Source organism: Manis pentadactyla, chromosome 4 (genome assembly GCF_030020395.1).
Source record: "Manis pentadactyla isolate mManPen7 chromosome 4, mManPen7.hap1, whole genome shotgun sequence".
NCBI lineage: Eukaryota > Metazoa > Chordata > Mammalia > Pholidota > Manidae > Manis > Manis pentadactyla.
The window spans coordinates 20,594,287-20,622,278 of NC_080022.1; the positions used below are offsets into that span (position 1 = coordinate 20,594,287).

The following is a 27,992-nucleotide window of genomic DNA, read 5'->3' on the forward strand; positions in this document are numbered from 1 at the left end:
ACACCCGGCCCTCTCGCCTGCCGCAGCCCTCAGCCTGCTGCCGCCGCCGCCGCCGCCAGCTTCTGCTTCAGACTGTCAGATAAAGCGGCGGCCGGGCCGGCTAGGTGGTGAGCACGGCCCGGGCCAGACATGGCGGCGCTCTACGCCTGCACCAAGTGCCACCAGCGCTTCCCCTTCGAGGCGCTGTCTCAGGGGCAGCAGCTGTGCAAGGTGCGCGGGCTGGGGCGGCGGCCGGGAACTGGGACGCTGGAAGCGCGGCCCGGAGCCCCCGGTTCTACGGGGACGCTCGGCGGGGTCTCCCGGGCAGGGCGTGGCAGGCCCGCTTCGCTGAGGAGCTGCACCCGCTCCGTTGGGGGCCAATGGGGCACGTGGGGAAGACCAGGACCCAGTCCAGGACCCCGCGGCCGGCGTGTCCGGGTGCTTAGCAACCGCGAGAGATTGTTCTCGGACCCCGTGGGGTCGAGGGAGGAGACAGCGGGTCCCCTGCTTTCCCCGACTAGGAGCGCCGGAGATCCCTCTTGGGTTGACTTCCCCGTCGACGGGGTCTGCCTGGTTAGCAGACTGAGGGACCGCCTGCCCCTCCTGGGACTGAACTCCAGAGTCAGATGCTACCTGGGAGTAGCGTCTCGAACTCTGGCGCCTCACGGACACTTTTCAGCCAGTCTCAGAGTCGGAGGTGACGAGGCTCTATAGAAAAACCCCACTAGTAAGCACACGAAGCAAAAAGATGATTTTTCACCATCCAGTTGGTGAACTTCAGTCCTCTCCCTAGCCAGCTGCTAATCAGTTTTTACCCCTGAAGGTCTAAGTTCTCTTTTTCGTTTAAGTTACTTCATCCTGCTTTGCCTATTTAAATGAGTAGAAGAATAGAAGTGCTGTGGGGCAACAGCTAAAAGTCACCAAGCCGGTCGGAGAGTGATGTTGAGATATTCCCAGTTATCCCGAGTGTGTGTCTCTGATACGGACAGTTCATCGTTGTATGTCACTGTTGCCTCAAATGGCCATTACTTTGTCACTGTTTACCGTGTATGAGATAAACTCAAGATATTAGAGTGCCTTTTTTGGCCTTACAAATACTTGATTTTAAGTACTATATATGTAAGAAATAACGATTCTAATGCAGCACTTTCATTTCACAAGTGAACCTGCCCAAAAATCACAGTGTCAATGGCAGAACCGGGACTAGAATCCAGGGCTTCTGATTCCTAATATGAGGCTTATTCGTACATACCTTTGTTTTACAATTTATGACTAGTTCCGTATAATTTCTTACTCAACTCCCACATCAATGCATGGCAGCGATGCCAGTATTGTAGAAGAAAAAATAAGGCCCAGAAAGTTTAAGTGACTCACTCAAGCACAGTAGCTATGCTGGGAATAGTACCCAGGTCTTCTGCCTCCTACTGAAGGCTGTTTCCATTTCTGACTGCCTTTTGAAATCATATCCTCATTTCATTTCAGGAATGTCGGATTGCACACCCTGTTGTCAAGTGCACCTACTGTAGGACAGAGTATCAACAGGAGAGGTACAGTTTTCATTGACCATGAAAGATGTTAATAGGCTTTTTCCTCTTAAAAGTCTGTAATTGATTGCATTTCATTGTACAGATTCTGTAGTTTTTAAATTATAACACATAGAGGGGTGTAAATATACATATTATTCCCTAGTTGTCCATTGCTTAAATTTTTTAAGTTACTGTTTTTCAGATCTTTGAGCATTTTATATTGTGGTTATGAACTTTATGACACTAAGAAACCACAATAGTAAAATATGGGCTTCATGTTACAGTGTATTTACATACAGAGCATGAAGAATGTATAAGCCAAAAGAAGATACTTTTGGAAATGTGACAATCCCGATAAAGGGTTTGTTAACCCTATTCACATTTGAAACTCACTTGCCTTGTGTAACTCTCATTTTTAAAGTGCGAAAACACTTAGGAGTAGTGAACACACATCATGGGGGACTTCTCAAAAACAGCAGTGGTTTATTGGTAAAGTAAACTCTTGTGGAACTGCAACTGTAGATGATAGTACATTAAGCAGTGTGGGATCTGTTTGCTAGCTCACGCATAGACCTAGAAGCCTAATTTAAAAGTCAGCCTCATATCAAGTCTAGGAATATTTTCAAACCAAAAAAGGTTGAAAGAATTAGACAGTAAACACCCAAATACCTACTATTTAGATTGTATAATTTACATTTACTGTATTTGTATCTAGCCATCTCTCTATCCATTAATGTATTATTCTGTCTTATTTGTGATATGTTTTAAAGTTGGGGACATGAGTATCCTTGACCCTAAACACTTCAGCATGCATATCATTAACTAGAGTTCAGTATTTGCTTATAGTCCTTGATCTTTTTAGAGGTCAAATTTGCACACAGTAAAATGCTCAAATCTTGAGTACATCATTCAGTGAATTTTACAAACAGTATACATCTGTGTAACCCCAAACCTTATCAAAATACACAACATTACCATCACCTCTCATGCCCCATCTCAGTTAATTCCCACCCTCTTAGCTTCCCCCAAGCAACTACTGTACTGATTTTCCCTTCCACTCGGGATTAGTTTTACCTATTCTAGAATTTCGTATAAATGGAAACACAAAGAATATACTCTAGAAGCTTTATGTCTTAACATTAACACTTAGGTAAATGATCCATCTTGAATTAATTTTCGTGTGTGGAGTGAGATAAGTTTGACTCGTAATTCACACTGTACATAAAAATTCGTGATGGGTCACAGAGTTTTTCTTTGCATTTTTTCTAAGATGTCAGGAGCATTTGTAAGTATTTGTATATATATATATCCCACTCCTTCAGTAATAAATATAAACATAAACCAGAATGTTTAACATCACAGAATCCCTGATGTGAATTTTCTTTCTAGAAGTCTCTTTCAATGTACTTCACTTACTGTACACCCTTTTTAATGGCAGAAAATTGCCCTGGAAAATATTTTGTTTGAAAATCTCAATTTAAATGTTTTCTACTTGGAGGTTTTTTTCTTTTGTTTGTTTTAACTTTATGGTCACTGTCATAGGAATTGTATGGGAAAATATTTACAAAATAGTGAATAGGGATTTTTATGTGATTTCTACTTTTAGTTCCCAGCATATTGTTTAAATTGTTCTTCCACATCAGGCATTTGTTTGTACCTCCCTTGGTAAAGAGTTAGATTTTATTTGAAGATGATTTTTTATTTCCCCAAGGCAGTTTATGAGTTCAGATGTTAAGGTAATATTATGACCTCTGGATCTTCATAAGGCAAAAGACGTTTGTTTGTTTGTTTTTGTCAGTGGTTAGCAATTAGAGAAATTGGAAATATTGACAGAATATTTGGTCATGGCATCTGTTTCTCACATTTAGGATTTTCTTAAGTTTTTGCAGAGGAGAATATAGACAAAGAAAGGTCAAGATGGATAGAGTCTACAAGTTTATATTCCAAACACATATACTTTGTTCCTCAGCACAATTTCTCAGTGAATCGTCTGAATTGAAGAAGAGTATTAGTTTCTTTCCTGCTAGTCCATTTCAGTCTAACATAATACTCTTTTGAGGGTCCTTTCCATTTCTGATAATTTTACTTAGTGATAACTTGGAGACATCATAATGAAAAGTGACTCACTTTCCATTTTAACCAAAACTTCATTTTATCTAAGCTAATAAAATTAGTATCTAAATAACTAAAAGAGCTGTTGGTCAGATACTTAACCTTCAGTTAACCAAGTGTCCAGACCATATATCGCCTTGGCACTTAGCAATGAGCAAATTCCTTAGGCTAAAGGAGGAATCAGTTTTCAGATGTTCAAATAAAACAACTTTTTTCTTATAAAAAAGCCTTGTATCTCTTTATTCTCAACAGTAAAACCAATACAATATGCAAGAAGTGTGCTCAGAATGTGCAGTTGTATGGAACGGTAAGTAGGCTTTTTGTGTACCTAACAGTGAATACTCAGATCTCTTGGAACATTATATTCTATGGCTTATTAAGATAATTACGCTGTTTTTATTAGAATAACTAGTATGTATAAATATTTTCTCAGAAAAATTATCTAGTGTTTGAGCTTTCAAATTTAGCTAGTACTTCATATTGAGTAATTCTTTGTTTATAGTTACTGCGGCAGGATTGTGATTATTATTTTCCTTGAGAGGCTTTAGTAACCAGTATGGATAGAGGAGGGGAAAGATGGATCCTATGACTTGACCTCTTTGTTCGGTAACAGTTGACTATTCATTTTGATGGAATGTTTTTTTCTTTCTCTCTCAGTGTTAGGGTTCAGGATACTATGTCCTTGCAGTCATTTTCCCAGCATGTTTATACACTGTTAAAGGCAAAGAGACTTTTTCAGTCTCTTTACTGGTTTCTTCAAAGAGCTCGTTCTGTAAATTTCTCATAGAAATCCCAGCGTATACACTAATGGGTTTTTGTTATTTGTTCATTTATTTATTTTAAAATCAATGGCTCTGTGCAGAAAAACACTGTACATAGTGTTAGGAATTTGATCAATGTGAAAGGAAATTTATGAAGTTGGGAATACATTTTAACCATGACTTGGGCTATATAATAGGAATCGTTGCTTAAAAAATGCACTGGTATTTTATAATATACTTTATGACCTTTTCTTTTTTCTCTTTAAGCCCAAACCTTGTCAGTATTGCAACATAATTGCAGCATTTATTGGCAACAAATGCCAGCGCTGCACAAATTCAGAGAAGAAGTATGGACCACCATATTCCTGTGAACAGTGCAAACAGCAATGTGCCTTTGACAGGAAAGATGATAGAAAAAAGGTAAATTTCTTGTACTTTTTTTTTCTTTCAGAGAAATTAAAATGGGCCAATTTTGTTAATATATAACAGAAAGAATTCTCAGTTCCTCTCCTGGTTTTGTTACTGACCTTGAAGAAGATATCCAGTCTTTGTTTTCTTCATTTACCAAATGTGGACCATTCTAACATTTCATGAGTTAGGATTTCATGAAAATCTGAATTACAGGGATCAGTATCCCATATAAGTGAAGTGGTGATTGGCAAAATTATATAGAACTCTGTAAAGGAGAGCTTGTGGCTTAAGCAATATATAGTTATATTAACAGTTCTACTCTCTCTTTAAATGTTTCTGTCAAAGTTAAAGGTCACGAGATGATGACGTAAAGTTCTATGTGGAATGAAGGTACCTTGGTAGGATCAAAATGGTTTAGAAATGTCCTGTTTAAAACTCTCCAGTGGCTTCCAGTTGCACTTAGAATAAAACCCAAACTCCTTCCATGGCCTGCGAGGCTCATACCAGTCTCATCTCCCGTCATATTTCCCATGTTGCACCTTGTTCCAGCTGCCCAGGCCACCTTCCAGTCCTTAGACATGCCGCTGTCATTCCTGCCTTGGCACTGGCTGTACCTTCCCCGATACACCCTTCTCCAGTATATATCTGGCTCCTCCTGTCAGATCTCTGCTCAGATGCTACCACCTCAGAGACCTTCTGCTAACTCCCCTAGTCACTCTTTATCATACTACCCTGTTTTATTGTCACCATAGCATGTGACATTGTGAGAAATAATTTATTTGCTTACATGTTTGTCCACTCCCACAGAATCTTTGTCCATCTTTGGAGCTCTTTGTCCATCTTCTCTGCTACATTTCCAGTGGCCTAGCATGTAGGAGATCCTCAATAAATACATATTTTTTAGATTGATATGCATCATACTTATTGAGAACTATTTCCTCTCCCTTTTAGCTCTCTTAACCTGACATGGCCAAAATATCTGAAGTATATCTTCCAGCTTGCTGTTAGTTATTGAAAAAAATTGTGCTTCTCATTTTATACTTTTTTAAAAGTGACTAAACCGATTGTTTTATGTTTACTTATTTACTTACTTATTGAGGTATTACTGACATTATATTAGTTTCAGGTATATAACATGATTCAATATTTGTATGTTATTGTGAAATCACCAAATAAGTCTAGTTAACATCCATCACCACACATAGGTACAGCATTTTTTTCTTGTGATGAGAAGTTTTAAGATCTCTCTTAGCAACTTTCAAATGTGCAATACAGTATTATTAACTATAATCACCATGCTGTACATTACATCCCTATGACTTATTTTATAACTGGAGATTTATACCTTTTGACCACCTTCACCCGTTTCACCGACCCCAATCTCTGGCAACCATCAGTCTGTTCTCTTCCATAAATGTGTTTTAACTGAAAGAATACAGTACATAAACTCTTTCAGTGTCCAGAGTGCTTTTTGGAGATACTTTGGCTCTCAAGAGCTCTTGCTAACCAAATTAATTAATTTACAATGGGAAGATATAACTTTCCAATGACCAGAATACTCCTGCCTGCTAACTATGGCACGTCTTCCCTGAATCAAGATGTTGGGGAAACTGAATAAATAATCAGGAGGTAGCATATAATAGTTAGAGCATAAACTTTGCAGACCCACAGACCTGGGTTAGCTGAATGATTGTGGGCAAGTTACTTGTGTTATGCATCAATTTTGTCAACTTTCCAGTGGGAATAATAGTAGCTACTTCACAAGGGCATAAAGAGATTTAATCAGTATAAAACATTTAATTTTTAGCCCATTACATAATGTAACTCAACAAATAGTACCTATAGTATTATTAATTGGATTAATCTAGAATTCATGAAGTTTCAATCAAGGATAATTATAATCCTGCCTTAAGTGTTTAGATATTTCAGGCATCCTCAGTCACGTGTTCATAAACTTAAGGAGGGCTAAACTTAGGGATTGGGAGTGGTTCTGGACTCAGAATGCCAGGGTTGAAATCTTGGTTCTATTACTTACTTGCTATGTGACTTGAGCAAATTAATCTATCAGCACCTCAGTTTTCTCATCTGTAAGTGAGGCTGATCAGACTTCATTATTGTTATGAAGATTGATTGTGTAAATGAAGCCCTTCAGAAAGAATCTGGCACATGCTAAGTACTCAGTCAGTACTGTCTATGATTATTTCTTTATGATAGTTTAATTTCCCAGAGGGTAATTTTATATTTTTAAAGTGGAGATCTGAAATAGAGCATCTCATGGTTCAGTGGGTGATTTTTATGTTGAATGCTGTCTCTTTCAGTAGAGTTCCCTTGTTTTCAAACCCTTCTTCAGTGAAGCTCTTGAGTAAAGTCTTCCAGATTGTTTTTAAAATCAAGCCTCAGGCCATATCCCATAACCATGAAATGAACCAGATTGAAGTTTGGTTTCAAAGTTCATTTCTTGTTCTTTAACAAATAGTTAAGTGCTTATCAAGTATCAGACATTATTCTAGGTAATGGAAATACACTAATAAACTAAACAGAAAAGAGCTTACTCTCAGAGCTTATATTCATGTGTATGAGAAAGACATGGGTAAGAACAAGGACATCAATGAACTCAAAGTTTAGACTTAAGTGCTATAAAGAAATAGAGTATGTAGTAAAATGACTGGGGAGGCCAGTTTATATTGGGCAATCAGAAGGACCTCCAAAGAGAACATTTGAGCTCAAGCTGCCATAATGAGAAGGTAGCAGCCATGATCATCTCTGGAAGACAAAGGTTCACTGTGAAAAGACCCTGAGGCAAGAATAAGCTTGGCACATGGGAAGATCAGAAAGAAGACAAAGTGAACAAGAGGGGAAAAAAAGGGAATGAGGTTATAGAGGCAGGTGGGGGCTATATTTAAGTCAAAATGGGCCATTGTAAAAAGTTCAGATTTTATACTAGATAGGAGAAACCATTGAGCTTTAAAGAGGAGACACAATCAGATTTACTTATAAAAAGCCCTCTTTGGCAGGTAGGTGGAAATGGTTTATAAGAGCCTAAGAGCAGAGAAGTAGATAAGCTGGGTGGCTTTTGGGGTTTTGAGAAATAAGAATGGCTTTACTTGGATGGAAACAGTGGAGTTGGAAAAAAGTGAGTAAATTCAGACTGAAGGACTTGCTAATAGGTCAGGGGTGGGGTGGGGGTGCAAACAGTCTTTTGCTAACAAGAAAAAAGTACTTTAGATAAATGATGGCATGGCCTACCCACATTCGAGATGGGGCACAAGATCTGATTTCAGGGACAAGATATGAAAATTAAAATTTTATGAGATTATGAGCACACTCCTCCCCAACCTGAATAATTCTAGCCAGCCCTGCCACCCTGCCACCTGCACCAGGCTCCCCCACACACTCAGAAGTCTGAGTGCTGCACAGAGGCTCCCCAGATTCAGAGGACTGTGGAAGCCCCATCCTGATTTCCTAGCCCTGCTCCTTGGTGCAGAACTGTTTCCCCAGAGGGATCAGCTTTTTCTAATTCAGAGTGCCAAGGCAGGCCACCACCAGGTACTGGGGCCCTGGAAGCTACTCGCCCATTGGTCTTTTTCTTGGGACATCCCATCTAAGGAAAGATACCGATCATGCCATTTTGTGAGCCATTTATAAGGTATGAAAACTGAAGTATAAATTTTATATTCATCTTCTCCCTGCTGAATTTTCCTTAATGAGCACCATGGAGATATTTGTGTCTTGAAACCCTTGTGGGAACTTTGGTCTGTGTTTATTAAGCTGAAGAAAAACAAAACAAAAAGATGTATAAAATTAGCAACTCATATTTATTAAGCAGTTTTTATGTGCCTGGCACCATGCTTTGCCTACATTATATTACTAAGTCCTTGGGATAGTCCTCTGAAGTAGGTACTGTTATCCCTCATTTTACAGGTGAAGAAATTGAGCCTGAGAGAGCTCAAGTGACTTGCCTGAGTTCACACAGCTTATAAATGGCAGAACTGGGTCTTAGCCCAGAGGGTCTGTCTCCCCATACTCATGTAGTATCCATGTATTACATTCCCTCTTCTTTATCTTTGTCTCCTTATCTTCCAGGTAGATGGGAAATTGCTGTGCTGGCTGTGCACACTCTCATACAAACGGGTCCTTCAGAAGACCAAAGAGCAGAGGAAGCACCTGAGCAGCTCTTCCCGTGCCAGCCACCAGGAGAAGGAGCAGTACAGTCGACTGAGTGGTGGCAGCCATTATAACAGGTAACCCCAGGATTGGACTAGAGGTGCCAGTAGGTCAGATAATACTGTATTAATTGTGTGGTAATGCTCACAGTTAGCCATACCGCTTTGCATACATTTTCCTATTCTCTCTACTAGCCTATAGGAGGAATCTCCTTTGTCATATTTTACAATTCATGTATCTTCCAAGGGCCAGAGAAACTGCCATAAGATGCTGGGATTTTCTGATTTGGTTTGTATTATGTCTGAAAAGTTTGGGAATTTACCCCACTTTTACATGTAATGTTCTCCTCACCCTTAGAGTGGGTTATCTCTGTAAAAGATTGGACATTTCACTTTCTGAGAGATGCAGCTTTTCTATGCATATTTGGCCAGAAGGTTATAAATGTTCTAGGTTTATCCTGGTGACATCCAGTCAAAGAGATTGTCCTTTCATTGTTGTCTGAAGCTTTCTTTCATCAGAGTATCTGTAGTGTTGTTGAGAGTCTGGCTCTGTCAGGTTCTCTGTGTAGCATCTGGGGCAGGTTTTTCCATCTTTAAAATAGGGAAATAATAATATTACCTTGTGGAAGTATTGTGAAGACAAATAGTACATGCATAGTAATTAGTTTTGTAGCTGGCATATAGGAAGCATTCAGTACATTTTAGTTACTCTGTTGTTATTACCATTATGATTTTGTTCATTTCACAGGCATTATTAAGTACTTTTATGGGCCAGAGATTCTGCTAGGAGTATAGAGATGAATTAAAAGATCATGCTGCTCACCAAGAGTGTGCTCTGTTAGGGAAGACAAACCTGTAATCAAATCAATTGCAGTGTAATTCAGTGGGCACCACAGTGGAAACATCAAAATACAACATGAGAGGCAGTAGTAATTAACTGCCTTGGGAGAAGAGCTGATGTTGGAGCTAGATCTTAGGATGAGTCGGAATCATCAGATAAGGAATGGGCAGAGGCATCCTAAGCTGAAGAAGTAGCATTTGCAAGGACATGGAAGGCATGAGACCACACAGACTCCTGGAGGATTGCAGGTCCTTTTGTGTTGCTGAAGCTTATGGCTGGGAGCCAGGGAGTGGGAAGAAAAGGGATTCTGCATACCTGGTAAGGAGCATCAACTTGGTCCTGGGGTCAGTAAAATAAATAAATAAATAAACTCTGAATACTACATTGGATGAGAAAGAGACTGGGCCTAGTTAAAAAGCTTTTTGTAAGAGTCCAGGTAAGACATGTAAATATGAGATCCTCACCTGTAGCAGTGGCACCAGAGATTGAAGAGGCAGATTCAGGAAGATACTTTTGAGGGAGAATTACGAGAAAATTAGATATTTGATTAGCATACGGATTGGCAGAAGCTATGCGAGTAAATGATAATTCTCAGGTTCTTGGGTAAATAGGTAAATCCTTAACAGAGAATATAGGAAGGGGAAAGAGAAGTTCAAAGTTTGAAAAGTTGAGTTTGAAGATCAAGATTTATTATTTAGTGGGAGTTTAGAGAGGTTTGGACATGGGCCATTGGTACACATAAAAGTTAGTGGGAATAAAGGTTATTTTAAAATGCAAATGCCTATGGCCCCACCCTGCAGTTTAATTCAGGAGGACCTAGAATAGAGTCCAGAAATCTGCATCATTTTATAACCACCCTAGATGACTATGATGCAGGTGATCTGGGAAGCACCATTTCCAGCCAATGTATAGGCAGTTGTTAAAACCACGCTCTTGGAGAATATAACTCGGTAGAGCCTGAGAACAGTATTCTAGAAGCACTCAAGAAGGATGGAGTGAATATTTACAAACCATATATCTGATAAGGGGTTAATACCCAAAATATATGAAGAACTCATATAACTCAACACCAAAAAAACAAATAACCTAATTTAAAAATGGGTAAACGACCTGAATAGACTTTTTTCTGAAGAAGAAATACAAATGGCTAATAGATACATGAAAAGGTGCTAAACATCACTGATCATCAGGGAAATGTAAATCAAAACCACAGTGAAATACCATCTCACACCTGTTAGGATATGTTATCAAAAAGACAAGAGATAACAAATGTTGGTGAGGTTGCAGAGAAAAGTGAACCCTTATACACTGTCAGTGCAAATGTAAATTGATACAGTCATTGTGGGAAACAGTATGGTGGTTACTTGAATATAGAACTACCATGTGATCCTGGGGATATATCTGAATGAAAGGAAATCAGTATCTTGAAGAGGTATCTGCAACCTCATGTTCATTGCAGCTTTATTCACAGTAGTCAAGATAAGGAAACAACCCAGATGTCTTTTGACAGATGAATGGATAAAGAAAATGTGGTACATACATACAGGGGAATATCACTTAGCTATAAAAAGAAATGAAATTTGCCATTTGCAGCAACATGGATAAACCTGGAGGGCATCATGCTAAGTGAAATGAGTTAGAGAAAGACATATACTACTTTTGAGTATAATGAGTTATAATGAAGTGAGTTAGAGAAAATGAGTTTGTGAAGTAGAGAAATGAGAGAAAGACAAATACTACCTTTTTTTTTTGGTATCGTTAATGTACAATTAAATGAACAATATTATGGTGATAGACCCTATTATCAAGTCCCCACCACATACCCCATTACAGTCACTGTCCATCAGCGTAGTCAGATGCTATAGAATCATTACTTGTCTTCTCTGTGCTATACTGCCTTCCCCATGTCCCACCACGCTACATTATGTGTGCTAATTGTAATGCCCCTTTTTCCCCCTATCTCTCCCTTCCCACCCATCTTCCCCAGTCCCTTTCCCTTTGGTAACTGTTAGTCCATTCTTGGGTTCTGTGAGTCTGCTATTGTTTTGTTCCTTCCGTTTTTTCTTTGTTCTTATACTCCACAGATAAGTGAAATCATTTGAAACTTGTCTTTCTCCACCTGGCTTATTTCACTGAGCATAATGCCCTCTAGCTCCATCCATGTTGTTGCAAATGGTAGGATTTCTTTTCTTCTTATGGCTGAATAGTATTCCATTGTGTATATGTACCACATCTTCTTTATCAATTCATCTACTGATGGACACTTAGGTTGATTCCATTTCTTGGCTACTGTAAATAGTGCTGCTGTAAACATAGGGGTGCATATGTCTTTTTGAAACTGGGCTGCTGCATTCTTAGGGTAAACTCCTAGGAGTGGAATTCCTGGGTCAAATGGTATTTGTATTTTGAGTTTTTTGAGGAACTTCCATACTGCTTTCCACAATGGTTGAACTAATTTACATTCCCACTAGCAGTGTAGGAGGGTTCCACTTTCTCCACATCGTCACCAACATTTGTTGTTGTTTGCCTTTTGGATGTTGGCCATCCTAACTGGTGTGAGGTGATACTCATTGTGGTTTTAATTTGCATTACTCTGATGATTAGTGATGTGGAACATCTTTTCATGTGCCTGTTGGCCACCTGAATTTCTTCTTTGGAAAAGTGTCTGTTCAGCTACTCTGTCCATTTTTTAATTGGGTTATTTGCTCTTTGTTTGTTGAGGTGTGTGAGCTCTTTATATATTTTGGATGTCAACCCCTTATTGGATATGTCATTTATGAATATATTCTCCCATATTGTAGGATGCTTTTTTCTACTGATGGTGTACTTTGCTGTACAGAAGCTTTTTAGTTTGATGTAGTCCCACTTGTTCATTTTTGCTTTCTTTTCCCTTGCCCAGGCAGATACGTTCATGAAGAAGTTGCTCATGTTTATGTCCAGGAGATTTTTGCCTATGTTTTTTTCTAAGAGTTTTATGATTTCATGACTTACATTCAGGTCTTTGATCCATTTTGAGTTTACTTTTGTGTATGGGGTTAGACAATAATCCAGTTTCATTCTCTTACATGTAGCTGTTCAGTTTTGCCAACACCAGCTGTTGAAGAGGCTGTCATTTCCCCATTGTATATCCATGGCTCCTTTATTGTATATTAATTGGCCATATATGCTTGGGTTTATATCTGGGCTCTCTAGTCTGTTCCATTGGTCTGTGGGTCTGTTCTTGTGCCGGTACCAAATTGTCTTGATTACTCTGGCTTTGAGTAGAGCATGAAGTCAGGGAGTGTAATTCCCCCCACTTTATTCTTCCTTCTCAGGATTGCTTTGGCTATTTGGGGTCTATTGTGGTTCCATATGAATTTTAGAATGATTTGCTCTAGTTCATTGAAGAATGCTGTTGGTATTTTGATAGGGATTGCATTGAATCTGTAGATTGCTTTAGGCAGGATGGCCATTTCAACAATATTAATTCTTCCTATCCATGAGCATGGGATGTGTTTCCATTTATTGGTATCTTCTTCAATTTCTCTCATGAGTGTCTTGTAGTTTTCAGAGTATAGGTCTTTCACTTCATTGGTTAGGTTTATTCCTAGGTATTTTATTCTTTTTGAAGCAATTGTGAATGGACTTGTTTTCCTGATTTCTCTTTCTGCTAGTTCATCATTAGTGTAAAGGAAAGCAACAGATTTCTGTGTATTAATTTTGTATCCTGCAACTTTGCTGAATTCAGATATTAGATCTAGTAGTTTTAGAGTGGATTCTTTAGGGTTTTTTATGTACAATATCATGTCATCTGCAAATAGTGACAGTTTGACTTCTTCTTTACCAATCTGGATGCCTTGTATTTCTTTGTTTGTTCTGATTGCCGTGGCTAGAACCTCCAGTACTATGCTGAATAACAGTGGGAGAGTGGGCATCCCTGTCTCATTCCCGATCTTAGAGGAAAAGCTTTCAGCTTCTCGCTGTTAAGTATGATGTTGGCTGTGGGTTTGTCATATATGGTCTTTATTATGTTGAGGTACTTGTCCTCTATACCCATTTTGTTGAGAGTTTTTATCATGAATGGATGTTGAATTTTGTCGAATGCTTTTTCGGCATCTATGGAGATGATCATGTGGTTTTTGTCCTTCTTTTTGTTGATGTGGTGGATGATGTTAATGGATTTTCTAATGTTGTACCATCCTTGCATCCCTGGGATGAATCCCACTTGATCATGGTGTATGATCCTCTTGATGTATTTTTGAATTTGGTTTGCTAATATTTTGTTGAGTATTTTTGCATCTATGTTCGTCAGGGATATTGGTCTGTAATTTTCTTTTTTTGTGGTGTCTTTGCCTGGTTTTGGTATTAGAGTGATGTTGGCCTTGTAGAATGAGTTTGGGAGTATCCCCTCCTCTTCTATTTTTTGGAAAACTTTAAGGTGAATGGGTATTATGTCTTCTCTATATGTCTGATAAAATTCAGTGGTGAATCCTTCTGGTCCAGGAGTTTTGTTCTTTGGTAGTTTTTTGATTACCACTTCAATTTCATTGCTGGTAATTAGTCTGTTTAGATTTCCTGTTTCTTCCTTGGTCAGTCTTGGAAGGTTGTATTTTTCTAGGAAGTTGTCTATTTCTTCTAGGTTTTCCAGCTTGTTAGCATATAGATTTTCATAATATTCTCTAATAATTCTTTGTATTTCTGTGGTGTCCGTCGTGATTTTTCCTTTCTTGTTTCTGATTCTGTTGATGTGTTTGGATGCTCTTTTTCTCTTAATAAGTCTGACTAGGGGATTATCTATTTTGTTTATTTTCTCAAAGAACCAGCTCTTGGTTTCATTGATTTTTTCTATTGTTTTGTTCTTCTCATTTTTATTTATTTATTCTCTGAACTTTATTATGTCCCTCCTGCTGACTTTGAGCCTCATTTGTTCTTCTTTTTCCAGTTTCAATAATTGTGACTTTAGACTATTCATTTGGGATTGTTCTTCCTTCTTTAAATAGGCCTGGATTGCTATATACTTTCCTCTTAGAAGTGCCTTTGCTGCGTCCCACAGAAGTTGGGGCTTTGTGCTGTTGTTGTCATTTGTCTCCATATATTGCTTGATTTCTGTTTTAATTTGGTCATTGATCCATTGATTATTTAGGAGCATGTTGTTAAGCCTCCATGTGTTTGTTAGCCTTTCTGTTTTCTTTGTACAATTTAGATCTAGTTTTATGCCTTCGTGATCTAAGAAGTTGGTTGGTAGAATTTCAATCTTTTTGAATTTACCAAGGCTCTTTTTGTGGCCTAGTATGTGGTCTATTCTGGAAAATGTTCCATGTGCACTTGAGAAGAATGTGTATCCTGCTGCTTTTGGGTATAGAGTTCTGTATATGTCTGTTAAGTCCATCTGTTCTAGTGTGTTGTTCAGTGATTCTGTGTCCTTACTTATTTTCTGTCTGGTTGATCTGTCCTTTGGAGTGAGTGGTGTGTTGAAGTCTCTTAGAATGAATGCATTGCATTCTGTTTCCTCCTTTAATTCTGTTAGTATTTGTTTCACATATGTTGGTACTCCTGTATTGGGTACATATATATTTATAATGGTTATATCCTCTTGTTGGACTGAGCCCTTTATCATTATGTAATGTCCTACTTTATCTCTTGTTACTTCATTTGTTTTGAAGTCTATTTTGTCTTATACAAGTACTGCAACACCTACTTTTATCTCCCTATTGTATGAAATATCTTTTTCTATCCCTTGACTTTTAGTCTGTGTATGTCTTTGGGTTTGTGCTGAGTCTTTTGTAAGCAGTATATAGATGGGTCTTGCTTTTTTATCCATTCTGTTACTCTGTGTCTTTTGATTGGTGCATTTAGTCCATTTACATTTAGGGTGATTATGGAAAGATATGTACTTATTGCATTTACAGGCCTTAGATTCGTGGTTACCAAAGGTTCAAGGGTAGCTTCTTTACTATCTGACCGTCTAACTTAACTCTCTTATTAAGCTATTATAAACACAGTCTGATGATTCTTTATTTCTCTCCCTTCTTATTCCTCCTCCTCCATTATTTATATGTTAGGTGTTTTATTCTGTACTTTTTTGTGTTTCCTTTGACTGCTTTTGTGAGTAGTTGATTTTATTTTTTTGCCTTTAGTTAGTATTTGGTTGGTCCGCTTTCTTTGTTGAGATTTTATTTTCTCTATTGACTTCTATTTAGCCTTAGGAGTGCTTCCGTCTAGAGAAGTCCCTTTAAAATATCCTGTAGAGGTGGTTTGTGGGGGACAAATTCCCTCAACTTATGCTTGTCTGGGAATTGTTTAATCCCTCCTTCATATTTAAATGATAATCATGCTGGATACAGTATCCTTGGTTCAAGGCCCTTCTGTTTCATTGCATTAAATATATCATGCCATTCTCTTCTGGCCTGTAAGGTTTCTGTTGAGAAGTCTGATGATAGCCTGATGGGTTTTCCTTTGTAGGTGACCTTTTTTCTCTCTCTGGCTGCCTTTAATACTCTGTCCTTGTCTTTGATCTTTGCCACTTTAATTATTATATGTCTTGGTGTTGTCCTCCTTGGGTCCCTTCTGTTGGGAGTTCTGTGGGCTTCCATGGTCTGAGAGACTATTTTCTCTCCCAGTTTGGGGAAGTTTTCAGTAATTATTTCTTCAAAGACAGTTTCTATCCCTTTTTCTCTCTTCTTCTTCTTCTGGTACTCCTATAATGCGAATATTTTTCCGTTTCGATTGGCCACTCAATTCTCTTAATATTCTTTCATTTCTGGAGATCCTTTTATCTCCCTCTGCCTCAGCTTCTCTGTGTTCCTGTTCTCTGATTTCTATTCCATTAACGGCCTCTTGCACCTCATCCAGTCTGCTTTTAAGTCCTTGCAGAGATTGCTTTATTTCTATATTCTCCCTCCCAACTTGATCCTTTTGCTCTTACATATTTCTCTGCAGGTCCATGAGCATGGTTTTGACCTTTATTTGGAATTCTTTTTCAGGAAGATTGGTTAAATGTGTCTCCCCCGGCCCTCTTTTGGGGGTTGTCTGGGTAATTCTGGACTGGACCAAATTCTTCTGCCTTTTCATGGCGATAGAGGTAGTTGTAGGCAGGTAGCGCATGTGTCAGCTCAGAGAACAAAGTCCTTTCCTGCTTGCTGGTCGCCTTGCCCTTCTCCGCTGCCTGTGTCAGTTATCTGCACACCTGGCGCAGCCTCCGGATTAATCCCCTAAGGTGCTGTTGGCGGGGTCGCCGTCAGGGTAGCCCAGAGCCCTGCAGGGAGTGGCAGGCGTGCCGGGTGTGCTCTCCTGCGAGAATGGCGCCCTTTCACGCCTTCCTTGCCCCAGTTTCCTCTGCCTGTGTCCGGCAGTTGCACGTCAGCGACAGCCTCTGGGTCTGGCCCGGGTGGCTGCGCACTGAGAGGAGATTCTGGTTGGTTGCTGTGGGCGCAGCTGCTCCCTGGTGCTCCTCTGCTGTGTGCGGCCGCTATCCAGCTGCTCCAGCACTGTATGCGCATGCATGGCCACTCCCCAGCTGCTCGGCCGCTGCGGCAGGGCTGCCCTAGAGGGGGAACGACCGGTAGGCTGTTTGTCACCATGAGGGTCCTCGGGGCTGTTGCCTCCCAGGGTTCTGGGGTGCCCAAAGTTCCCCAGGATTCCCAGCTGCTGGGCTGAGTGTGCCAGGATGCTTCCGTCCAGCTTTGAGGCCCCTGTCCCTTTAAGACTTTCAAAAGGCACTCACTTTTCTTTTGTCCCAAGGGAGCCGGCTGCTGGGACCCACCCGCAGATTTTACTTTTCCGTTTCTCTAATATCCAGCACACCATGCAATGTGTGTCTGTGCTCCCGGTGTGGATGACTAGGGCTGGGTATTTAGCAGTCCTGCACTTCCATGCCCTCCCCGCTCCAACTCCTTTCTTCCCGCTGGGGAGCTGGGGTGGGGGGGTGCTTGGGTCCCGCCGGGCCGTATCTTGTATCTTACCCCCTTCATGAGGTGCTGAGTTCTCACAGATGTAGATGTAGCTGGCTGTTGTACTGTATCCTCTTGTCTCTCTTTTAGGAATGGTTGTATTTGTTGTATTTACAAAAATATATATGGTTTTGGGAGGAGATTTCCACTGCCCTACTCATGCTGCCATCTTGGCTCCTCTCTTGGTGGATTTTTTTTTTTTTATTAAGGTATTATTGATATACACTCTCATGAAGGTTTCACATGAAAAAGCAATGTGTTTACTACATTTACCAATGTTATCAATTCCCCACCCATACCACAATGCAGTCACTTTCCATCAGTGTAGTAAGATGCCAGCGATTCACTGTTTTCCTTCTCTGTGCTACACTGTTTTCTCTGTGATGCCCCACACCATGTGTACTAAACATAATACCCTCAATTCCCTTCTCCCTCCCTCCCTGCCCGCCCTCCCACACCCCTCCTCTTTGGTGACCACTAGTCCACCTTGGTGGATTTTAATAATCAAGAATAATTAGCTCTTGCATAGAAGAGCTATTATATTATGTTGGTTCCATTCAATAGACTTTTCTTTGTGATGTTTTATAAATCTTTGATTTCTAATGTGTGCCTCTCTGTTTTTGCCATTAAAAGCCAGAAAACACTTTCCACATCTTCAATTCAAAATGAAATCCCAAAGAAAAAATCCAAGTTTGAGTCAATCACAACCAATGGAGACAGGTAAGCCAACTGGAGTATGTGCATATGTTCCATTGGAAATGCATACACAGTTCCTGAAACAGGAAAGCAGGGTGTGCCTCCGAGCTAGTCTGTGATTGTCAGTGAACCTCTTAGGGTCACTATGCTAGCCTCTTGCTTTCTTATAAACAAGCAGCACTGATAGTTATTTATAAATCTAATCTTGTTGTTAAAAGACAAGTACATATAATTGGATTTAATAGCAGCTGAATTCTGCAGTCCACAAATAACCCTCACACTAATTCTAAGAAGTCAAGAGCTGGATGCTTTTCATTGTGATCTGTGCCGGTAGCCTCCTCCAGACAGAGGAAGAGTTGGTCTTGACAGTCAGATCAGAGACGAGTTAGAGTTAAGTCAGTGTCTTTCAGTCTGTGAGGGATAGTTCATTCTTCCTTAACATACAGAAAGACAGCCCAATGTAGACCTGGACCATGAGAGAATGGGAAGCATTTAAATATTTGTTTCATTTTAAGTCCATGTAAATGCATATTTTTATTCCTCACTTTCCTCTCCTTCTCAGTAATGCTTCCTCCTACGAGCCGTTTTGTCCTAATATCTAGAGTGGCCTGTCTGTGTTGGTGCAGTGGACTGCTTCCCAACAGTCTTGGGGCCAACCATTTTCCTGTTCCTGTAGGCCCCAGGAAGTGAGACCAACTGACACACCCTTCCCTAAAATTCTTGGAATCATCACCATTCTGAAAACTCCTCACAATTTCAGCTCTCCCTCCCAGCCAGTGATGGATATGGAAACAGACCGGCATATAGGCTTATCAAGGCTGAATTTGTTTATTTAGGGCATACGAAGCATCTGTGAAGTTTACTCTTTCCTGTTAACTCTTTTAATTAACTTAATTTCAGTTTCTACCAGGTGTCTTTGTAACAGCTAGAGTGTTGTTGATTTTAAACTCCTTGAATTGAAGAACCTTCTGGAAATGCTTAACTTAGATATTCAGATTACATAGGGGTAGGAACCATAAAGACCTTATTTCTGGTCAGCTTTATTATTCTCTGAGCACTAATCTGGCCATTCTGAAGAAAGTAGTTGTGGCACACATTGTCGCATCTCCTCTGCCAGGGTGCATGATCCTGCAAAAACTACTTCAAGGAGTGAACCCTTTTGAATATCTTGCTTTATAAAGGCCTAAGCCGAATCCCACAGCCTTCAGATTCATTTCTGTTTTGTGTTCACTTATGACCCAGGCTGTGTTTGAATGATCTGAAAAAAGCTCATTCATCATCTGTAGTTGAACCAACCAACCAGTCCTTAAAGATTTAGCTTAGTTTGTTCTTGAGATACTGCCACTATTCCTGCTGTCCATTGCTATGGATACACCAAGCTAAAACTTGAAGCTTTTCATTCAGAGTGTTTTAGTGCATTTGGTCACCAGCAGTAATTGTTTTCCTCAAGTTGGATGCTGGTCCTTAACTTAGATACACAGTCTTTCATAATGTCCTTTGGAAAAGATCATTTTTTCCTGAAGTATGCATGCTAATTTTAAGAATAATTTGCCCTAATAACTTGAAAATTTGGAACGTTTTTCTGCTGCCACAAAGCTTATTTTCATACATATACAAGTTCCATTTGAATGTTCCTGCATTAGCAGTCTTAACAGTCTATTCCCCTTGTTTGCATTGCTTTCTTTTTCATTGCCCAAGGTAAATTACATCTTTCCTTTTGTGTTTTTTTCTTTTCTTTCACTTTGAAAACATTCTGACACGCCTTTGTTTGTTTTTTTGATAGTCCTTTTTTAGTGTCATGAAAACCAAAAACTTCATTGAATATGATTCACCTCTGTACCAAATGTTGTGTCTTGTTTCTCAACTATTGTTGTAGCTGCCTCCCAGTTTTTAATTAATCACAGTCCACTTTCCTGGCCCCACTTTAAAAATATCCATATACTTTTAAATTTATGCTCTTTTTTCATTTTTATCCCCTTGCATCTTCTGCTAACAGCTTTGCATTGACCTTTCTATGCTTTCACATTCCCCTGTCATTTATTTTTTAAATATTGAGGCATATTTCATTATCTTTCTCCTCTTTTTCTTTATCTATTAGCTGTATTGTACAGAGAGAACATACTGCTTTAGGTGCTTTTATTTATAATGCCATTTCTCTAATGGTTTTATACATACAAAATGCCTTAATCTTTTTTTAGTATCCTTCAACATCCACAGCCTCCCCTTCATATTTTCTAGTTTGTTTGTTAAAATTGTAACAAAAACCTCAATTTAAGGAAAATCTGAATTCATTTCTTGCTTTCTAAGAAAATGCAGTAACTAGTTTTTGATCATACTTATTTATTGTTCTATTGGCAATAAAAAAGCACTCAACAGTGGGTGACATCCAGGCACACTCTGTGGTTTTTCTGTTTCTAAAATGCACTCTTTTCCTTTTCTTAAATTTTTATTTTACTCTCCATGTGAAATAAGTTTGAAAGACTAGACTTAATCTGGGCCCTTTGAGGACAGATCCAGGAGCAATGGACAGGAATGTCAGGGAAATTTTGGCGCAATCTGAGGAAGATTGTTCTTAAATTAAAAGCTTTTGGAAAAGATAAGCTTCCTGGAGAAGCAGTGAGTTCCCTGTCATTGTAAAGAGACAGGATCTGATTTTCTGCCTTGCTAACCTAGCCATCTTTTTTCATTTTGATTCCTAGCCTTTCTTATTTATCAGAGATTAGAGAGTTAGAAAGGTCAGGCCCTAACACAGTATAGACAGGACTGGTTTTGTCAACAATTCATTGGCATGGGAAGACTCCTCTCCCAAGGAACAGGTGGCGCAGGGCACTGGGAGCTTTTGGAACAGCCAGAAGTTCTTTATACTAGCCCATTACTGGTGAGGATCATAATTTCAACATGTTCACCTTCATGTCTTGTTTTTTATTTTGCATTTACTTTTTTATTACCCAGAAATTCTGCATATTCATCAATTGGGAAAGCATTGATCCATTCTTCTGATACTCTTCTCATATACTTTATACACTGGGGGATAATATTCTTATCAATGGACTGTGTCTTCCCATTCTAGCCATGGAAATGTTTGACTTTGTAACTATGAGGATGTCCAGTGGTTCAGGTTCAGCATGCTCTTTGGAGTTTCTGCCTGTGTAGAGAAATGCTGGTTATTAGATGTGGTTTAAGATGTAGGAAAGAACCAACAGTGAGGGAGAGCTAGAGTTGTTGCTACACTGATATACAGAGTTGGGAATCAGTATTCCAGCATCTGCTTTGGAAAAACAGGTTTGTGTTTTACTTTAAAGGTTGCCCTGGGGAAAATAAAGAGCTTCCTTTGGGAACTATAAAGAAGGGCAGGATTTGAACCTCTTGACAATAATTCCTTAACTTGTTTTTAGTCTAAGACATCTCTGACCACCCAGTGAGCGCATGGAAACCACTTACCCTGGAAACCACTATTGGATGTGTATGTATACACAGAACGGCACGTACAGTTTCAGGGGTAACAGATTCCGTGAAACTGGTCCTGGTTAGGAGACTCTAGTGACAACAGAGTTCATCTGGCACTTCAACAGAAAGAAATACTCAGATACTGTTACTGGGAGGAAAATGTGGAAAACCCAGGTTGTGATGTGACTCTGGAGTTGCTACCTCTTTGTTCCTTTCTAACTAAATATCACAGAATTCTTGATATTGGAAGTGACAATCAACAGGCCAGTTGCAGCATAGGGGAAGTTGGCTTCCTTCCTATTAATTTCATCTTTTTATCATTTTAAAAAAGGAGTGACTGCTCCTGGGATGGAATACAGTGGCTTCTCAGCAGCTGCACCACATTATAGTGCTTTGGGGCAGAAAACAATGAAAAGATGAGCTTTGTGGGGAACTTTAAAAAAAAATGCATGAGCTTACAATTGATAACTTATCCGGGTTCTAAGGAAATTATCTAATCACAAAAAACTGTGACACTTTCACCCATAAATAATTGGGGATTTTCAATGAACCTGAAACAGAATATCTTGGCTCTTAGGAAATAGCACTTGTTTTAGTCCTGAACATAAGACCAGATGCTGCAGGCAAGTTGTGGGTTGTGGTTTTGGTTGGTATAGTTATTTGATGGTCCCCTTGTCTGTGCAGTTTGTAGCAAATACTATTGAGTCTGGTATGTATGGAGCATTGTGCTAATTGCTGGGAATTTAAATAGTTGCTCCTGCCCTTGAGCTTGCAGTCAAGTGACCTGTCTTGTGTCCTCAGGTAGAAAAAAGTATATCCACCTAAGTTACAGTTTTTTCCGCTCCATTTTTCTACTCAGCTTTTCCCCAGACCTGGCTCTGGACTCACCAGGCACTGATCACTTTGTCATCATCGCCCAACTGAAGGAAGAAGTAGCTACTCTGAAGAAGATGCTTCATCAAAAGGATCAAATGATTTTAGAGAAAGAGAAGAAGGTACAATTTAGTTAATGCCTCTCAGGCCAGAATGATGCAAGGGTAAGGTATGTGGTACAGTAAGGTGTGGTGCTGGTTCTATTTAACTGCTGTTTGCTGGGTACTCACCATTGATGCATTGAGAGAGGTCTGATGGCAAGGTTGGGATATCCAGGGCAGAGACTTGCTGTCTGTCAAGTGACTCATGACATGATGTTACTGTGGTAAATCCACCTCAGTCAAGTGGTTTTAGAAAGTTGATTTTTCTCAGCATTTGGAGGGAGCTTCCACTTCTAAGGGAGAACTCCTGTTCGTTAACCAAGCTCACAGAGATTAAGGGGGGCATGTAACTGAGTACTACTCTTAATTCACAGTGGGGCATATAACTGAGTACTATTCTTCACAGCATAAGTGTCTTTGGAGAGTTGTAACCAGGAGGTGCTGAATGAGCATGGAGATGGGCCAAGAAGAGATAGTTATGTAATTGGAATTGTTAATGCTCTCAGGCTAAGAGAACCTGGTACCTCCATCTCTATTATTGGGATGCCCATGTCTGTGGGACAGTAATACTCAAAATATGTGGGCCAAGTCAGCTAGGCCTCCTGCATAACTCTTGTCACTTTGCTTCCATTGCTGACAACTCCCTGAGTGTCCCCCTCTTTTAAACACATTAATATTTTTAGTAAAGTCTTATCTGGTCTAAGAGTCATCTTCCCTTTTTAGGGGAACTTCTTACATCCTTGTTCTGATTCCTGGGTTTTATTTCTTATTTTCCAGTTCTTAGAGAATATCTCACTTTTACTTTAATCTATTAATAATAGTTGTATTGAATGCTTACTCTTCCTGATTCTGAGTGCTTTATATGTATTAACTCATTTATCCTCACAACAAACCTTTGAGGTCGGGATTATCATCATCATTTCATAGATGAAGAATGCCTCTAATTTTTCTTCTTAGGAATCCAGTCCCATCCTCTAGCTCTCTTTTTGCCCCTGAAGCTATATATTGTTTCATACCAAGTTCAGAATGCTGTGATTCATTCTAAATGGCTAACAAAGACATTTATAATAAATATAAAATACATGCATTCTTTCCATCTAATTTCTACCTCATTTTACAGATGAGGAAATGGACCCAAAGAAATTTAATGTTTTGTCCAAATCACACAACTAGTAAATGGCAGAACAAAAGAATGAATGCAGTTTTTCTGACTCTGTTCACTGGGCTCCATGCTTTCTTCTGCCAGTAAGGTGGAGATTCATGGGGAGATACTATATTGCTTCCACTTTACTGCATGACTGTTAGATGAAAGCAGACCCAAGTGTATTTTCTTCACAGACTGAATCAGAATATCACATAAAAGGATTTTCAAAGTAGGGACAAAATGTTTGCCAAGTTGGGTTTTAAAAGGAGAAAAAGAAATAGATTTTTTTTCCCCATAACTTTCAGGATCAAGGTCACATTCCTTGTCATGGAACACAGGCCCTTGCACATCATGCCTGCTTATGTCTAGCCTCCTCTTCTGCCACTCTCTGTGCTCATCAGTCACGTGAACAAACTCTCAGTTGTCTCACACTCTCTCTTATGCCCATTCTGTTCCCTTTCCCTGGATGCCCTTCTTACCTCATGTACCAGTTGCTAATTGTACCTCGAAACTCAGCTCACACGTTGCTTCTCTGATTAGGTATCTCTTCTTCCTGCTCCTTGAATAGCATAGTCAATAGAAGAAGGCCTGGGGTTTGAATTCTAGCTCTGCCACTTGCTAACATGTATGATCTTAGCCACATTACTTTACCCTGTGTAAGCTTTGGTTCTCCCATTTATAAAATGGGAAAAAATAATACTGCCCTCTAGTTTTGTCATAGGATTGAATATAGTAATATAATCAGATAGTTTTCCTGGAACAGGGTAAAAAGTTAGTAAATGGCAGTGGCTATTATTCTCTGGCTTCTCTCAAACTGTTGGACATACTGTGTTACAATCATTGATTTATTTGGAGGTGAGTGTTTGGAGGATTTTTGGCATACATTAAATACATGACATCTTTAAAATCTGCTAGAGTATCAGAAATGGTATTTCAGGATTTTCTGTACTTTTCAGGTAATCTTTAGAAAAAATAGGATACAGAATTCCTTGGTTTTTATTTAGGTATGGATCTTCAGGAGACCCTGGAGTTCATTAATCTGGGAGACTATTTTGCTCTCTGGTACCAAAACATTTTTCATTTCACAGAAATTTCTTCTCATCACTCTGCCTTTTTTCCCTCAGATCACAGAGTTGAAGGCTGATTTTCAATACCAAGAATCTCAGATGAGAGCCAAAATGAATCAGATGGAGAAAACCCACAAAGAAGTCACAGAACAATTGCAGGTGACTAATGTATTTACTGATTGTATTTTCAGTGATCATCCCTTAGATTTTGAAAATATTGACAAGTCACTTTAATCCCCCTTACAGAAGTCTTTTATTGTCTCCCTCTTGAAATGTGTTTGATCTTTTCTCTTCAAAAACATTGGAATGTATCCTCTGGTTTTTCGATAAACCAGATGTGATTCCAAATGTCTGAATCAAAATTCTGTTTATCCACCACATTAAGGCACTCCATGGTTTGTGTTGATAAAACATCCTTTTGTAACAGTGGATCCCAGGAGACTGAACTACTCTGATTAACCTCCAGCAAATACTTTCTTCCACCTGAACCAAGCCCTGGAGCTTTGTTGTTTTCTCCCTCTAGAATTTGCCCATCTCTTCCTGACCCTCTACATTGTCTGCCTCAGCATCTGCATGAAAAACATCCTCTGTCACTGATTTTTTCTTTCTTTCTTTAGGCCAAAAACCGAGAGCTGCTAAAGCAGGCAGCTGCCTTGTCCAAGAGCAAGAAGTCTGAGAAGTCAGGAGCTATAACATCTCCGTGAGAGACCGCGAGGATGCCCTCAGCAACAGCAAATGGATTTCTGGGTTAGGGTTGGCGACCTGGCTGTTCTCGGGGAATTGCAAGCTTTCTTAAGAAATCTCTATTTTATTACAGTTATCCTTTGTGTGATTGCAGTGGGCTGAATGGAAACACCTGGTTTGTCCTGTTATAACTGCATGCTTGAATGTTTGGGGTTTCAAGCTCTCTCACTCTCTCACACTTCCCACCCCACTCCAATACTTAGCTCAGTACTACTATTTCTCTCTCTCTCTTTTTGGTACTATTTTTTTCTGTGTGTGGTGGTCACTGCTCAGTGTTATGTGCAGAATTTTTTTTTTTTGGTCCATCATTGCATCCTGCCATACCCATGAGCAAATGTTTGGCATTAAATACGTATCACTGCCACCCTCTGAACTTTAAAAACTGCCACCTTAAGACTTCGTACAATGGAAGAGGCTTTCTCTCTCCAGTAAATCTTTTGCTTCAGGGTATACTCTTGGGTTTTTTTCCAGGTATATTATGTATGAACTTTGTACTATGTATAGCCAGAGTTTTATTTATTTTTTAAAAAGAAACTTTTTCTTGATAAAGGAATACTGATAACCCAGCTTGTTCTTCTTGTAAAAGTGATGCCTCTTTTAAAAAAGTCCTACTGTCTAGCTTTTAGTAAAATAATCAGATCTTTTCTTTCCTGTTACCTTGGAGTCTTAAAAACTGATGGCTAAGGAGAAACAATTCAATGCATAAGTATGGAGTTAAGTGCCTTTTGGAGGATTTCTTTGAAGAGTATTTAAGAATATGCTTAAGGAAGGTAGCAGAAGTTTGAGCAGCCTGTCTTTTTAAGGGCGGAAAGGTTGTCCAGGTTGTACTGGACACTTCCTTCCCCTGCTCCTGTCCTGATTGTTTTATGTGACTGATTTTAACTTCTCACACTGCCACTTCTTTTTTCAAAACTATCCTTCACTTGCTTATATTAATTGTCATACTGGGCCATTATCAGAGAACATTCTTTTTCACATGAGCAGATTCAAAATGGTATACTATTTGCACAAAGAGCATTTTGGGGGGTCAGTACGAACTGCTCAAGTGTGGACTCTGAGTTTGGGAGAAATGATGTGAATGTACCTTCTCCCCACTCCTCCTCACCCATCCAGCCTGTACACTCCCTGCTTTTAAAATGGGAAGGTGTTGAAAATAGGTGCTTCTCAGGAGCAGCTTGGCCTCAGCCAGAATTATGTCCGGTTTTCCCTTCTTGATCCAATAGGCATGTGTACTTCCTTTTCCAGGAGAGCAGCTAGATTTGCATTTCTAGCTGTACTCTTGGGGCCTCCCTGTGATGTTTGTGGAAGAAATTAGAGATGTGTAGTGTGCCGTGAGATAGAGTAAAACCAACTACTTTAGGATTAGGTACTGGAGTTAAAGTTAATCCTGAGAGCAAATGACATCTGTGCCTCAGTCTACCAAAATCAAAGTAAGTTTGACTTGTCAGGCATTTCCTAGAAGCAAATGCTTACCATCTGTGATAGCATTCTCATAGGCAAAGCCTGGCACATAATTGGACAGAGATGTGGGAATGGGTGGCATCCTTCTGATCAGAGAAGTAATGGGCCATGTGTCTTACCTATCACTCTAGTAGGGAATGTAACTTTCCCTTCTGAGCAGGGGAAACAGCAGTGCTAAATAGTTTTGTAACTTTTTGGATGAGAAACTTTTAAGTAAAGATAAGCTGTCAGATAATATTTTTCAGATTCATTTACATTGACTATGGGGAAAAGATTGTGAAAGTTATGGTCATGGTATTTTTTTTTTTTAATTTTAAAGACGAGAAATTCTGTTACGTGAAGTGACAATATAAAAACACATAGTTTTATACTAAATCATTTTTTAAGGTCTTGGCATTTAATATAAAGCAAATCCACACATTTTCTAACTTTCCACAAGTTCCAAAAAGGGAAGGAAGAAATTTCGGTCTTGAGACTGGTTTTTAAAAATCATGACTCTGTTTTTCCATGAAACTGAGTAGCTAACTTTTGGTAACACCTTTTGTTTATTTGTATGTTTGTAATAATGGACATTTTAAAACACAGGAGTGTTTTGGTTTGTACAGACTTTGAAAAATGTGTGTTAATAAAAGTTCATATTGACTCAAGTATAATTGTTGGGTTTGTTTATTTCATTTATTTCTTACCATTCGCCAATAGACATATCCCATTGTCCCTTCAACTTAGAAAACAGTTTAT

At 39.3% G+C, this 27,992-nt stretch overlaps 1 protein-coding gene across 1 annotated transcript; it reads left to right on the forward strand.

Annotated features, from left to right (window-relative positions):
- FAM76A (family with sequence similarity 76 member A) lies at nt 1-27,901 on the forward strand. The gene is made up of 9 exons (XM_036914945.2): nt 1-210; nt 1,462-1,526; nt 3,870-3,924; nt 4,646-4,798; nt 8,873-9,030; nt 18,355-18,441; nt 22,724-22,859; nt 25,107-25,208; nt 25,667-27,901. Exons 1-9 carry the CDS (start codon nt 130-132, stop codon nt 25,751-25,753), a joined length of 924 nt encoding a protein of 307 aa, XP_036770840.1. The 5' UTR covers nt 1-129; the 3' UTR covers nt 25,754-27,901.
- Nucleotides 27,902-27,992: the final 91 nt, after the last annotated feature.